The sequence below is a fragment of the Capra hircus genome, chromosome 12 (genome assembly GCF_001704415.2).
Source record: "Capra hircus breed San Clemente chromosome 12, ASM170441v1, whole genome shotgun sequence".
NCBI classification, from domain to species: Eukaryota; Metazoa; Chordata; class Mammalia; order Artiodactyla; family Bovidae; genus Capra; species Capra hircus.
The window spans coordinates 33,685,571-33,702,081 of NC_030819.1; the positions used below are offsets into that span (position 1 = coordinate 33,685,571).

Here is a 16,511-nt window from a genome sequence, read left to right on the forward strand (position 1 = left end):
TTAGTGTACCTGGTAAGCTAAATGTCACATTTCATGTGTGTTTCACAAATAAAGCTACTTTGGAAAACAGATGACTTATTAAAGCCATTTGGTAAATAACACTGTTTTCAAATATGTCTACAGGAGGTTTGTTTGTTTTGTGTTTGTTTGTTTGTTTTTTAATCATCACAAGTCCAAGGCCATGTCTCTGATCCTGATGATGATGATGATAACAACAATAATAGCAAAAATGTTCAGAAGTAGCATGTGCCCCATATATATATACATATGTTAAAATTAATCATGTTTATTGGATAAATATCATATGAGCAAAACAAAATAAAAATTAATTGTAACCCCACTTGCCATCTGTAACCACTACTGACATATTAGTGAAAAATATTCTTCCTTTTTTTATGCATATTGTGTACATACATGTACAGAAGTGATTGTATGCTATTGCTTTTTTAACCTATCCCTTCCACTCAGTATTCTGAATATATTTCCAGGTCATTAAATAATCTTCTATGACATGATTTTAGTGGCACAAAATGTATTCCATTGTGCAGAGTGAATCTCACTCCAGTGAGCACCTCTGTCACTCTTTGTATAAGTCATTTTAGGATGTCTTAATGGAAGAAAAGTTTGCAATCCCATGCCCCACCCCCCTAACACAGATGGATAGAAAGGATTTGCTTTTGAAAAACCTTGATCATTTAACAGAGACTGTAGCTGAGAAAGACCATTTGAAAATGGTCTACATGCAGCTGTTTTATGTATTCCATCATGGTAAAAAAAAAAAATGACTTGTTAATATTCTTATTCAGTTGAAATCCCTCGACTTCATTTAGCATATGAAATGCGACTTTTAACAATACAAATGTGGCTTTCTGTGTTTCACAAATAAGTACCATATTCATGGTGAGGAAGGAACCAGACTGGGTCGGAATAGTCCCATGTTGTGTGTCTTGATATTTTCCCGAAGATGCTGTCTTAGGACATCACATGACGGAGACAGAGAGGATGAAGAGCGCAATCTTTTTGAAATCGTGTGGCAGGAAGACTTGCCTTCAAGCCTGAAGAAGCCTGTGGTCGTTTTTCCCTTTCTTTGACCTGGATGGCAGTTTTCTTTAATAGTCCCCTTTTTTCCCCTAGCTAGGGGTTTATAGATGGTAATGAATACCATGTTTAAAATTGAGAGAAATCTAGTAATTCTCTGAGCTTCATGTTCCAACTTGTCTTTAGTCTACTTTATAAATGAGTTATTTTCAGCCCAGCACTGACGAGCTGAAAGCGTACTTTCCCCTCTGTTAATTGTACCTTGAGCCTTGTATGTTGGCGTACCTTTTATATTGTACCCCTATGTCATTACTCTTGTGTCTGGTGACATGCTGCCTCCGATCACGAGGGCTTTTGCTACTCTTCTTGCGCCGTTTCACTCCTCACCCCTGCATTTATCTGAAATTATAATGAGTTTTTCTTCTTTGCTTTTTAGTTTAAAATCTTACTGCTTAGAGCTTGAGAAGCATCTTTCTTGCGCCTCTTTGTATTCTGTACAGTGGACTAGGAACTCTTTCTTTCGATTTCTCCTCTCTTTGATTATCAAGTCTCTTGGGCTACCAGTGGGCCTTGTCTCCCAGTTTCTATTTCCAGTTTGTGATCACTGAATTCTCTATTTGGTAAGGGTCTGCCTGTGTTTTGCATATTTATAATAAGGAAGTATGCTAGTATGAAGCTCCTGGGCAAAGATATAGAGTAATCCAGCTTACTTGGGTGGGCTCCATTACTGCATTCCAAAACCAGACTTTTATGTTCTGCTGATTCAGGTGCAAATAGAAATGAAATATTATTTCTTTGGCATTGTAATTAATGGAGAGATTCATCCTAGTTCTCTGCAGTTATTTTGGGAAGTGTGTGTGTGCTTTTAGACTTGCTTGCTGAACATTTGTTTTTTCAAAAGGATACAGTTTATACTTAGATACTGAGCTGCTTGTAGTTTCATGTTATTTTAGTAGCAATCACTAACACATGTCCCAGTGGTCCTTCTGTGATACGGCTATCCCTTGTTACAATTGTGCTTGTCTGCATATTTTGATCAAAGTATGTAGTGCACTATTCTACAGAGACTGTATGGTATTGATGAAATATGGCATTCCAGACAAAATATTAGCACTTTCAGACCAAAAAAGAGATAAATCAGCTTAGATGTGACTGTTTTATGAAGGATGAACATTTTAAAAGTGTATATAGCATGCTATATGCTAAAAATACTGGGACTAGGCATTAAACCATGAAAACTGTACAGCCAGTTCTACTTTATAAAGCAAGGGATATCTGTAGATGGACAGCATAGACCTCAAATGCAGAAGCTTTAAGTCTGTCTGTATTTTTCTGTGACACTAATGACTGTGATGTATGTCTGAAGGTAGAGTGTTGCCTACCTCGCATGTGATTGTATTGACATGGTTATAACCAACATTATAGTTTGTTCATCGTGGTGCATGTTTATTATCAGACTATATCTAATACTAATTCATTTTGAAATTAGGTGGACTTTCAGGTCCATGATTATGGAAGATTAATAAATATAAGCACAAAATGTAATGCGTATAATTAGTTGAATTGTTTAGTTTCTGCTAATCTGTAGCTCTTTATTAAAAAAGCACAGTCTCCTATTGAGTTTAAATTATCTTTATTGTGTGGAGAACTCTCATTCTGACTTCAGCAGAGGAGTAAAGTCATTTTTTGAGATGTTTATTTATACTGTAATGTAATTGCTGTTTCTTCCTTTTGCACAGATTGTCATACTGAAGGTCAAAATATTTTATTCACTGATGGAGAATATATTAATCAGATAGCTGCTTCCAGAGATGTAAGTATTCTGAGTCATGAAAAGCTGGTATAAAGGGAATCCTTTTTTCATAAATTACTTGATTTTTATTAGGTAGGAAGTAGAGCCTTAAAAGATCCATTCATGTAACAGAATACTCTGGTTGTTTTATTTCTTTTAGGATGGGTTTGTTGTCAGAATATTTGCCACAAGCACAGAACCTGTGCTACAGCAAGAATTACAACTTAAACTGGCCAGAAAATGCTTGCATGCCTGTGGTATCTCACTATTTGATCTGGAAAAGGACTTGCATATTATAAGTAAGATGGTCAAAAAAACCTTTCTTCCATATTCTATTTTCAGATTTTTTTTTTTCTTTTGAAAACTAACATTGTGTTTTCAGCATTGTATTACAGCTTGTATTAGGTAGCTATTTTGCTGTCTGTTACTATGAAGCACACTTATGAGTAAACATGTACAAGTAACTAGGAGTAACTTGAAGCCTTTGATTTTTATTTGAACAAGTTTATCAGGATAGCCATGGAATGATTCCATAGATTCTCAAAATGGTAATTGGCCTAGCATTTGATTTAAAAATTTTCATTTGGATATAGAAATATAGACATTCGCAGAGTATTTCTGGGATGTAGCATACCTACTCTTGCCATGTCATAGTAGTAAGTAGGATTAGTTTCCATGAGGGTCTCAGTTTTGGTTTGCCATACTGCTCCCGATTTAGTAGTTCCGTGTCTTAACTTGTGGGATTCTTTGGAAGACTCAGCTGTTTTGACTATTATCTTATTAAATTTATTAAATTTCATTAGTGATTTATCTTGCACATTTGTATAGTATTTTGTTTTTCATAGAAAAATACTGTATTGAACTCATCTTTTCCAAATTTCAAAATCCTGTAAACCTGTTAATAGTTTATATAATTGGACAAACTCATAAAATGTGCTTATAAATGTTTACTTATAGTTTCATAACTTGGAAGTATGCAGAAGGATCTGTGTGTGTATATGCACACATATGCATTCAAATTCATGGAGTATCTACATGAAACCTTCTGTAGAAAAAACTTGGAGCAGGGAATCTAAAATACCTTAAATCAAATATCCGCGTAGTATTGTTCAAACCCAAACACTCCCATGGCAAGACCTACCTCACCACACTTGATATATTTGCTCGTTTGTAGGCCCAACAGTATAATTAGGAGGTGTATGTGTATTAATCACACACACTAGTTGGATACAAAGAGTTGTATCCAACTCTTTGTGACCCCATGGACTGTAAACCACCAGGCTCCTCTGTCCGTGGATTTCTTCAGGCAAGAATACTGGAGTGAGTTGCCATTTCCTTCTCCGGGGGATCTTGCCATCCCAGGGATTGAACCCAGGTCTCCTGATCGCAGGCAGATTCTTTACCATCTGAGCCACCAGGGAAGCCCTAATTATGAGGACCAAATAGGAAAGTCGCGTGCATTTTGTAATGCCTGATAGCTAATAGATGCCCAGTAAAAATTAGTTCACTCATTAATTGAAGGAATTCAGCTAACATTGATTTAAACAATTTTTTCAACACTAAGAAAATAATTTGGCACTAATCTGAAACACCTGGGCTTCCCTGGTGGCTCACTTGGTAAAGAATCTGTCTGCAATGCAGGAGACCCAGGTTTGATAGCTGGGTGGGGAAGATCCCCTGGAGAAGGAAATGGCAACCCACTCCAATATGCTTGCCTGGAGAATTCCATGGACAGAGGAGCCTGATGGGCTACAGTCCATGGGGTCACAAAGAGTCGGACGTGACTTAGCTGCTAAACCACAATCTGAAACAAATGAAGAAGCTTATGGTAACTTTATTCTTGCTTGGAGTAGTATAGCTACTGTTAATATTTTTTCAAATTGAGCCATATGACATACTGTGTCATCCTTATTTTTGAGTGATATTAATTGGATTAATTTTTTCATTACTCAAAGTCATACAAGTTGTGCTTCAAGTTATTCATATTAAAACTATAATAGTATTCATGAAGTCTTACTGTATTGTCAGGCACCGGATTTGATGAGGAGTCAGCAGTTCTTGGTGCAGGACGAGAGTTTGCACTAATGAAAACAGCAAATGGAAAGGTAAATTACTCTTAGGATTAAAAATGAATATTATTTGCTCTAAGTTGTAGTTGGTATAATCAGTTGATTAGCTGACATAGTTTATATGTATAAACAATCATGTTTTAAAGTTTGATTAAAGATTTTATATATAGTAAAATTTCATGTTGAAATAGTATTAAAAAATTGTAACATTTGAGTATAAAACTTTCTAAACTTTATAAAATGTTCCCTTTATACAGATATTTAATTATGGAGCTCTTTGTGTAATTTTTTGAGTTGGGGTGAATTCACATTTGTGTTCATTTTGGATAGGATGTCCCTTGGAAATTTTTGTAAATGTGTAGACATTTAGACTACAAGTTGGGGAAAGTAGAAGGATGTACAATTAAGTTGCAGATTGTAGAGGTCTATTTATAGAGGTGGAAGCTTTTTTGTATCTGGTGATATGAGGATAAAGTAAGGTAATTAAAAGAACATGAAAGTGAAAATTATGAGGCATATACAGTATATTTGTATGTGAGGTTTTTTCCACTGGGAAAAATGAATTGAGAATTTTATAAATTTCCTCCTCTGTTTGGAGTATATTTATGGCATATATTTATTCATATTTATTCAGGATACTTACAAAAGATGATAAGTATCCTGAGTAGATATGAAAAAACTGTTGTGAACTGTTTATTTTTGCAGATGTATGCCTGCTTCTCTCCTGCTCAGTTCTCAGAAGTTGAATAGTATTAAAGAAAGAGTCTGAGTTCTTGTATTTATTTTCAATAAAGTATGGAAGTTTTGTTCTGTCATGTGAAACCTGGTGCACTACTCCAAGAGGCACTGTAATTCCTGTTTTGTAGTTTTGTTTATACTCATTAAGATATATTACACTTTTGCCACCCCTAGGACTGTAGCCTGCTAGGCTCCTCTGTCCATGGTATTCTCCAGGCAAGAACACTGGAGTGGGTTGCCATTCCCGTATTACCCAGGGCCTCTTCCTGACCCAGGGATAGAACCCACATCTCCTGTGTCTGCTGCGTTGCAAGCGGATTATTTACCACTGAGCCACCAGGGAAGCCCTAAAAAAATAAGAGTTTTTTGAATTCTTGTTTTTATTCTCTGTAAAGTAGGGAAGTTTTTTTCTGTCATGTGAAACCTAGTGTACTACTCCAAGAGGCACTGTAATTCCTGTTTTGTATTTTTTTTCTGCACTTGTTAAGATATATTACACTGGCAAATACCAGAGTCTCGGAATCAAACAAGGTGGTCCTTCAGCAGGAAAATGGGTTGAGCTGCCAATTACGAAATCCCCAAAGATCGTGCACTTTTCCGTTGGACATGATGGCTCTCATGCCCTTTTAGTCGCAGAAGATGGAAGCATATTCTTCACAGGATCTGCCAGTAAAGGAGAGGATGGAGAGTCGAGTGAGTGGACTGTTCAGTAGAAATGCTGGGGAATTTATTAACAAAGGGTATATCAGTTTCAACAGCACTAGCCTTCTCAAGTTAATAGATTTTATACCGAGGACTATTCAGTCAATGGTGGTGGTGTATTGTTCATTAAAGAACCGTGATTGCTGATTTCATACTAGAGTTCATATTCATGAATTTTTGTAGGCCTTATACATTTCATACATGGCTGTTTATCTGTTTTGTCTGTTGGTGTCATTTTTAAAAACTTATTTATTCCAATATATTCTTTTAGGTAACCCCAAGGTTTTTAAAGAGTATGTATTTCACAATGAAGTAAACCTTATGTGAATTGTGTAATAGTATCAGTTATGAAACGCTGTTCTTGGTGTTATTTCATTATGATGAAATTCCTGAGCAATGAAAAATGAAACAATTTTCACTTATCTTTCCTATGCTTCTGTTCAGTCTTCCTAAAAGTGTCCTTTGTGTCTTTTTGTAACTTGTACATAGTACATTGTTGCAGTTGGGGTAGCATCTTAGGAGGATTAGGTTTGAAGTCAACTTCTAATGTAGATATCATGTGTAAATAAAAGTTATCCTGAAAAAATCTTTTAAAATAGCTGTGAAGTATATTGCCATATCTCAGAAACTCAGCCCAGCCAGCTTTTCCTTCTAGGATGTGGAGGACATGATTCTTCCTTTGCTTGACCACCAGATGACTTAGTTGCTGTATATATGTATATAGTTCATGTTACAAGAAAAAATACAGTGGTATTTTAATCCTAGAATTGTACTCAGCATAGCAATATGTTTTTATTCAGGAAGGCATACAAGAACTGGGATTGACTGAGGGAACAGAAGACTGATATTTCCCATCTTTTTCTCATTTCAGGGACTTAGTTTTTGAGAGCAGAGGGGGCTTAAATCATCTACGTTTAAATCTATTTGCTCTCCCTCCATGTGCACATTTCCCTTCCTTTCAGTCTCTGACTAGGAGTAAATACTTAATATGTGTTGAATGAATGAGAAGCTGGTTTTAAATACTTTCCAGGATCTCACAGAGGAATACATGTGAGATAGAGTTTGATAAAAAGGGATTTAAAATAGATACAGATGACAGTGGAATGGTATTGATAATGTAAGTAGCTAATCTAGAGACTGGGCTCCCTAGGAGTTTGGTAGAAAATTGCTGTTTCTCTTTTGAAATTTCAGTGCACTACAAGAAGAGGATCTGGTAACAGTAGCCTGATAAATATTTAACACGATGAGGCTTTCAGATTGACTCATTTAATTGACATGTTGGGAAGCTCAGGCCTTTGTGAAAATAAATAAATCAAGTGTATGATAAATGCAAATGATAGGTTTTTTCCCTTGGGCTTTATATACAAATCATTATTTTTATTTGTAAATAGATGCCTTAAATTAAATATCTTTTTTTTTTTTTTAAAGCTAAGAGCAGGCGGCAATCAAAACCTTACAAGCCTAAGAAGATAATTAAGATGGAAGGAAAGATTGTGGTGTATACAGCCTGCAATAATGGAAGTAGTTCTGTTATTTCTAAAGATGGAGAGCTATACATGTTTGGAAAAGATGCCATTTACTCTGATAGTTCAAGTAAGTTAAACACTATTTCACTTTTATGCACAGAAAGTCCTATACTGCACCTTATGTATTGCAAAGATGTATCTCGAAAAGTAATATTTGTAACATGTTTTCTCTACATTTTTCACATTTCTTTCCAAATACAATGTTTTGTTCTTCCTTCCTGTCTTATTGCTGAGAATACTGTCAATAGTTCCCTGCAGAGCTAATCCTGGGAATTGCCTCCTGCAGCTCTGCTTTACCTGTTACTTTCTCTGAAAAGGTTTTTGTAGACTTTGTGAGATGCCCATGTGACATATTACTGGTGGTACTCGGGGGACATGATTTTCATGTCTTGGCAGATTTATAACTGATGGATTATTTATCTCCCCCTGTTGTTAGGTAGTTAGAGAAAGCCTGAAAGTGAACATGTTAGTCACTCAGTCGTGTCTGACTCTTTTGTGATCCCGTGGACTGTGGCCCGCCAGGCTCATCTGTCCATGGGATTCTCCAGGCAAGAATACTGGAGTGGGTTGCCATGCCCTCCTCCGGGGAATCTTCCTGACTCAGGGATCAAACCCATGTCTCCTGCATTGCAGGTGGATTCTTCATCACTGAACCACCAGGGAAGCTGTTAGAGAAGGGCTGTCTCTCTCTTAATTACTGGTTATCCCCAGTGCAGTGTCTGGCACATTGTAGTCTCAAGAATTACTTAAGTGGCTGACTGATAACTTTGAGTAATGAATATGAGGGACAAAACTAGCCAAAGAATTTTACATTTATAAACTGTTATCTTGAAAACTTGTTGTACTTGGTTGTTAGATTTTCTCTCTGGCATTTAGAAATGAGTATAATGATTATAGCAACCCGCCTGGAAAGGTTTTACATGAATCGAATATGTAAAGCCTATACATTTTTTTATAATAAGGAAATCAGGATTAATGAAGTTTCTGATTGTCTCATGCTGAGGAAATGACATGTATTGAACATTTATAACAGCCCATTATCAAGTTGAAAACTGTGCTGAGGTGGTTTATATGAGTTTAGTGTGGGAATATTAAGTCTTAGGCCTCAGCTGTCAGAGTGAATCAAAATTTGAGGGTGGGCTTGTGTGTACCTTTTAAAAATTATATTCAGTAAAATTCAGTCCAGTCACTCAGTTGTGTCCAACCCTTTGTGACCCCATGGTCTGCAGCACACCAGGCCTCCCTGTGCATCACCACTCCCGGAGCCTACTCGAACTCATGTCTATTGAGTCGGTGATGACATCCAACCATCTCATCCTTTGTTGTCCCCTTCTTCTCCCGCCTTCAATCTTTCCCAGCATCAGGGTCTTTTCAAATGAGTCATTTCTTCACATGAGGTGACCAAAGTATTGGAGTTTCAGCTTCAGCATCAGTCCTTCCAATGAATATTCAGGGCTTTATTCATTTCCTTTAGGATGGACTGGTTGGATCTCCTTGCAGTCCAAGGAAGTCTCAAGAGTCTTCTCCAACACCAAGTTCAAAAGCATCAATTCTTCGGCACTCAGCTTTCTTTATAGTCCAACTCTCACATACATACATGATTACTGGAAAAACCATAGCTTTGACTAGACAGACCTTTGTTGGCAAAGTAGTGTCTCTGCTTTTTAATATGTTGTCTAGGTTGGTCATAATTTTTCTTCCAAGGAGCAAGCGTCTTAATTTCATGGCTGCTTGCTAAAGTCCTCTTGGCTAAGGCTGATGGAAACTTTTGCATTTATTCAGCAAATATTTATTGAAAACTAACAATACATCAGGCATTAGTGGACCAGACAGACATGTCCCTTTATTTTTGAGGCCCTGAGAGACAGAATGATGGTAAAGAACTTAAATGCTGCTCCTGCTTCTGCTAAGTCACTTCAGTCGTGTCCAACTCTGTGCGACCCCATAGATGGCAGCCCATCAGGCTCCACCATCCCTGGGATTCTCCAGGCAAGAACACTGGAGCGGGTTGCCATTTCCTTCTCCAATGCATGAAAGTGAAAAGTGAAAGTGAAGTTGCTTAGTCGTGTCCGACTCTTAACGACCCCGTGGACTGAAGCCTACCAGGCTCCTCCGTCCATGGGATTTTCCAGGCAAGAGTACTGGAGTGGGGTGCCATTGCTTTCTCCAGGAACTTAAATAGTAGAGATCTAATGGTTATGTATATAGACTCAGATCCTGGCATGACCACTTTTTATTTGGCTTACTAGCATAAATTATATAACTTTTCAGAGCTTTCCTTTTCATTTTTCTTCTGCCTGTAAAAGGAAGCTAATGATAATACCTGTTTCATATGGTTCTTACAAAGTAATAGATAATTCTTATGAAATGCCTATAGCAGAGCCTTGCACATGTAAAGGCTCAAGACATGTCAGCTAGTACTATGAATAATAGTAATAAATGCTATTTCTGTATATGTACATGTCTTTTTCAAGCATGCTGAAAACTAAAAATGGGAGTTTTTGAGGTATGCTTCATTAAAAGACCTAAGGTAGTGAAAGGGAAGGTCACCCTTAGGAAGTGATATCTAAGCTTCATAATATAGAATAGCTTTTCCAAACTTTGATATGAGAATTGTTTTATTTGTAATTTATTGTAATTTGAAATATTTAAAATAAATATTTCAGCTTTACAATGTTTTTATTTTAGTATATATTAGAAATACTCCACAATCTTTGAATTTTTACTGTTAATGCTACTGGATAAGGTTAAATGCTTTGGTCAAATTTAAAATTGATGTGAAAATATCAAGATAACATGGGTGGCACTTGGATATGGCAAGTAGAATGATTGTAGTATGTGAATAAGTGAAATTTAGGAGCTAGCTGTCTGTTGGGTTGTGGAAGAATACACTGTAGATTATAAAGTATTGAAAAAATAAGTGCTTTGGAAAATCTCACAGGTTTCTATAGAAACAGTGTTATTTCAGAATACTCTGGTGCGTGTTTTACTCTGTTTTGCTGAGAAGGGTCAAAGCAAGTAAAGTACATGGTTCAAAAACTCCTTTGTGGTCAGGTCAGGAAAGTTTGAAATCTAGTAACCCTCCTAAGCATTGTTGGAGGTGCTGCCACTGAGAGCTAGCATTCAGGAGAAGCAGGCCTGAGCTAATGCCAGAGTGAAGGTTTGTCCCAAGTCTGGATGAGAACATTTTAAGATTTTGAAACTTCATTACATAACTCTAAAACTAATTTACGGATACCCTGCCTATCTTTTGGCCACTATTTCCCTTTTTGGGGTTATTTTATCCCAGAAATAAAGAGTTCTGCATTGCAGTGGTCATTTTACATTACTGATGATCTACTAGGCTCAGAAAGGCTTTTTAGTTGTTTCTTACCAAATTTGTTTCTTTCCTGTAGGTTTGGTAACAGATTTGAAGGGCCATTTTGTAACTCAGGTAGCTATGGGCAAAGCTCATACATGTGTCTTAATGAAGAATGGGGAAGTTTGGACATTTGGTGTGAATAATAAAGGACAGTGTGGACGAGACACTGGTGCCATGAACCAAGGTGGGAAAGGTAGGTGTTTAGTGTGTGAATATAAAGTTTTGTGTTCTCTTTTCAACAGTTTTCCAGAACATTATGGTAAAGAATCTAACTTTGCAACCAAAGTGGCTTTTGATTTTATACTTATAAGTTATGAAAACTACTAAATTTCTTTATTTATTTGACAGTCTGTCACTCACTGGAATAATCGATATATTTTAGACTTCTGATTTCCGAGCAAATGAGCTTATTTTACTTGTATGGTTTCCTTATTTTTATAACAAATGTAATACTTTTTTGATTTGGCATTTTTAGTAACTGAATTATCCCAGAAAAGTGCATTTTTGAAACTCTTTGTTATTAGGTCCTTTTATACCCCATGTGTCAATTATAACAATTTTTGGCAGCAGTGTATCTGCAAATATTATCTTCCTGTTTAACAGTAGGTACTACCTGCGATTTAATCAGTTCTTGACAACTAAGTTTTCACAACTAAGGGTATCTGTAGGAATCCTTGACCCTTTACCAAGAGTGAAATTATAGGTGATCCTTATATAGTGTATCCTTCGCCCCAAGACTCGGGCTGTTGAAGGGGAATGAGAAGAGTTAGTCCTTTGCTGTGCTCATTGTGAATTTCTTGTTTGATTTTTGTCTGTTGGTTACAGTTGTGTCTACCTCATTCTTACTCTCAGTTTTTACTTCTAGCTGCTATCGGTGTTGTCCTGTAGTCTTCACTACAATTTCTGGTTTTCTGTTCCTAATTTTATATGGATGGAGAGTAGGGAATAGAGACATATTATTAGAATTAAGCACTGAGCTGTTTTTAAAGCACGAATGCATTTGAGGGTTAATATTTGTATAAATTAACAAAAACAAGTTTAATTCATTTGGGACCTTCTTGATGGCAGGCTCATCTGGATTTCAGAAGCCCTCTTATTTTTTTTCCTTACCTTGTTTATGGCCTTCCCTGGTGACTCAGATGGTAAAGAATCTGCCTGCAACGCGGGAGACCCATGTTCAGTCCCTGGGTCGGGAAGATCTTAAATGTGTATTTAAAATACTTTAATTTTTAAAAGAGCAAGTCTGCTAGAGCATATTGATATTAAAGAAGAGGGAAGAACAAAACACAGAAATTAATTATTCCTAAATGGATTTTTTTCCCCTTCTTTCTGAACTAGTGAACCATAAATTTAGATAACACCTATTAGGCATAAAGGAGAGAAGCATCTTAGTTTTCTATATGTTGTATAAATGTCAATTCAAGTTATATTTCATAAAGAGTTCTGAGCTGAACAAACTGTTTCTTTATTATTCCTAAACTCTTTCATGAAATTTTGGAATATGTTTATACCTATGTCCTGAATTTTTAGAGTAAATTTTGTAATAACCAAAATGAAATTGTTATGTTATTCTTGCTTTTTAATTAATATAAATTAAATCCACTCTGTTAGTAAGTAATACATAAGAAAGCAAACTGGTAGGGTAAGATCAATAATAAATACAGGTTGCAAAGAAAGGATTAAAAAAATTTTTTTAAAAGACAGGAAAAGTATAGAAAATAATATTGCAGTATAAAAATTGTATCTACTGCATTTTATCATTTTTCAGTAAAAATATTTACAGATGAGATTATAGATCAGATTCAGGTGTCCCACATTCCCCTTCTAAGACTTTATACTCCATGTCTACCCAGTATTAAGCATGATCATAACCTTGATTAATATCCTTTCAGTCATGTTCCTATATTTTTACTTATTTTTACATATTTTATATATTACATGCTCATATACTATGCATAGAAAGATATTTTATAATGCAAATCTATTTATGGTTGTTTTTTTTTAAAATCTCATCATTGTGTTTGAAATACAGCCACACTGGTACATGTAGATCTAGATGACTCATGTTAATGGCTGTGTAATAAACCATACCGGTAACATGTCGCACTTTATCCATTCTCCTGCTGATAGTTACTATTGTAAACAATTTTAAAGCTTCTTTTATTCATGTTTCATGGCAAAAATGTGGGAGACTCTACTCTGTATAACTTCTGTGTTGTACATTGCAGGTTCAGTGCTAGATTTTTCTTGAGAGAGGTTGTACCACTGTATATTCTTACAAGTAAAGTCTCATTTTCCATATCACTCTAATAGTATCCGCAGGCTGGTTTTGTTCTTTTGATGGCTATGACAAGGTTTTTCATTGTAATTTTTTTTTATATTGAAGTATAACACATGTTCAGAAAAAGTTACATAGAATAAGTACACATCTTGAATTGTCACAGAATGAACACATTCATATAATCAGCACCGAGATTAGGAAGTATTACCAGTACCCCAGGAAGCCCCCCTTCATGTGCCTCTCCAGTTACTGTCTACCTCTCTACCTAACACTGTCATTACTTTTCTATATATTTTGTATACACTGTATAAATGGAATCATGTATTCATGAGCTCTTTTGTGTGTATTTCTTTTCATTCAAGTTTATGAGATTCTTCCATGTTGTTACCAGCTAGTTATCGATTGTTCATTCTCACTGTTGTAGAGTATAACATTGTGTGACTATACTGTAGTTTTAAAATCTCTTCTAGTGTTATGGACATTGAGATAGTTTATAGTTTGAGTTATGTTAGTGTTGCTGTGAACATTCTAGTAAATGTTGGTGAAAATATGAGTCCCCCTTTTTTTTATATTTAACTAGGATTATAATTACTGATTTTCTCTTATAATTTACATTCCCTTGATATTAATAATGAGTTAGATTCTCTTCAAACTTTTCTTATTTGCCTGTCTTTTTCTTCATTGATTTGTAGGAATATTTTGTATATTTATTGTGTGCATTGGAAATATCTTTAACCAACCTGTGGCTTATCATCTATTTTTTTTTATGGTTTCATTTGTTGTATTTAATTTTTAAATATTGATGACAAGTTCTTCATTATTTTTCTTTATATATTTTTTCTTTATATAGTCAGATTGGGACCTTTGTCTACCGTATGAATTAGAATCAGTGTTTTTACTTGTCACTGTGATTGAGATTGCTTTGAATTCAGAGATTGATTTGAGCATGATGGTTATAGTACTGCTGGGGTGATTAAATAAGGAATATACATGTAGAGCTGGGTACAAGTAAATGCTCAACGTATTTTAGTTATTGTTAAAAGTATGGCACATGACTTCCTAAGGATTGCTTTATTCTAACTCTTGACATAGTTATTCAGTCTTGGTCATCTAATTTCTCAACCTGTCCATAGCTTAGAAGTGGCAAAAATTAAAAAAAAAAAAAGATTACATATCCTGTGAGTTCATTTTTTGATTAGACAGACTTGTACCACATCTAAGTGTAAGTGATCAGAGAATAAAGTGGACTAACAATAAGAGATAAAGTGAATAAGATAGAACCTTGTGTTTGAGAATCTAGGTCTGCTCGGAAAGACAAACATAAAAAATAATTCTTTGATTCCCACAGATTTGCTCTTTCATTTTATGGTCTTGTAGCACTTTATGTTCTTCACAGTTCTGTCATAGTTGTATATTTATACTTTTCAGTATGGTTATTTGATTAATGTCTGTTTTTCTTACTAGCTTTCAAGCTTTATAATTGTCACTTATTATCATAGTCCTCCATGTCTAGAGCAGAGATTTGAAAACCATAATCTGATGCCTTAACTTCTCAGTGGCCTGTTTCTGTATGGCCCTTCAAACTAAGAATGTATATTACATTTATAAAAGGTTATTTTTTTAAAACTATAAACCATGCTGTGTAGAGCCACCCAAGACAGACGGGTCATGGTGGAGAGTTAGGACAAAATGAGGTCCACTGGAGAAGGGCATGGCAAACCACTTCATTATTCGTGCCTTGAGAACCCCATGAACAGGATGAAAAGGCAAAAAAGATATGACACCAAAAGATGAACTCGCCAGGTCATAGGTGCCTAATATGCTACTGGAGAAGAGTGGAGGCATAACTCCAGAAAGAATGAAGAGATGGAACCAAAGCAAAAACAGTGCTGAGTTGTGGATATGATTAGTGATGGAAGTAAAGTCTGATGCTGTAAGGAACAGTATTGCAGGGGAACCTGGAATGTTAGATCCAGGAATCAAGGTACAGTGGAAGTGGTCAGACAGGAGATCGTAAGAGGGAACATTGACATTTTAGAAATCAGTGAACTAAAATGAACTAGAATGGGCGAATTTAATTCAGATGATCATTATATCTACTTACTGTGGGCAGAAATCCCTTAGAAGAAGTGGAGTAGCCCTCGTAGTCAACAGAAGAGTTTGAAATGCAGTACTTGGGTGCAGTCTCAAAAACAACAGAATGATCTCTATTCATTTCCAAGGCAAACCATTCAGCATCACAGTAATCCAAGTCTGTGCCCCAAACAGTAATGCCAAAGAAGCTGAAATTGAACGGTTCTATGAAGACCTACAGACCTTCTAGAAATAACAGCAAAAAAAGATGTCCTTTTCATCATAGTGGACTGAATGCGAAAGTAAGTAGTCAAGAGATAACTGGAGTCACAGGCAAGTTTGACCCTGGAGTACAAAATGAAGCAGGGAAAAGGCTAACAGTTTTGCCAAGAGAAAACACTGATCATAGCAAACACCCTCTTCCAACAACACAAGAGAAGACTACACATGGACATCACCAGATGGTCAATACCGAAATCAGATTGATTATATTCTTTGCAGTTGAGGATGGGGAAGCTCTATACAGTCAGCAAAACAAAATCGGGAGCTATCTGTGACTCAGATCATGAACTCCTTGCAAAATTCGAACTTAAACTGAAGAAAGTAAGGAAAACCACTGGACCATTCAGGTATGACCTAAATCAAATCCCTTATGATTATACAGTGAAAGTGACAAATAGATTCAAGGGATTAAATCTGATAGACAGAGTGCCTGATGAACTATGGACGGAGGTTTTTGATATTGTATAGGAGGTGGTGATCAAACCCATCCCCGAGAAAAAGAAATGCGAAAAGGCAAAATGGTTGTCTGAGGAGGCCTTACAAATAGCGGAGAAAAGAAGAGAAGGAAAAGGCAAAGGAAAAAGGAAAGATATACCCATCTGAATGCAGAGTTCCAAAGAATAGCAAGGAGAGATAAGAAAGCCTTCCT

At 35.9% G+C, this 16,511-nt stretch overlaps 1 protein-coding gene across 3 annotated transcripts in view; it reads left to right on the forward strand.

Annotated features, from left to right (window-relative positions):
- Positions 1-16,511, forward strand: part of MYCBP2 (MYC binding protein 2, E3 ubiquitin protein ligase) — a 269,075-nt gene that overhangs the window by 68,966 nt on the left and 183,598 nt on the right. For all 3 annotated transcript variants that reach the window (XM_018056490.1, XM_018056491.1, XM_013968297.2), the window contains exons 9-14: positions 2,778-2,851; positions 2,991-3,129; positions 4,859-4,935; positions 6,126-6,330; positions 7,768-7,932; positions 11,261-11,419. In XM_018056490.1, coding sequence (XP_017911979.1) covers positions 2,778-2,851; positions 2,991-3,129; positions 4,859-4,935; positions 6,126-6,330; positions 7,768-7,932; positions 11,261-11,419 — 819 coding nt within the window. The remainder of the gene's footprint in view (positions 1-2,777; positions 2,852-2,990; positions 3,130-4,858; positions 4,936-6,125; positions 6,331-7,767; positions 7,933-11,260; positions 11,420-16,511) is intronic.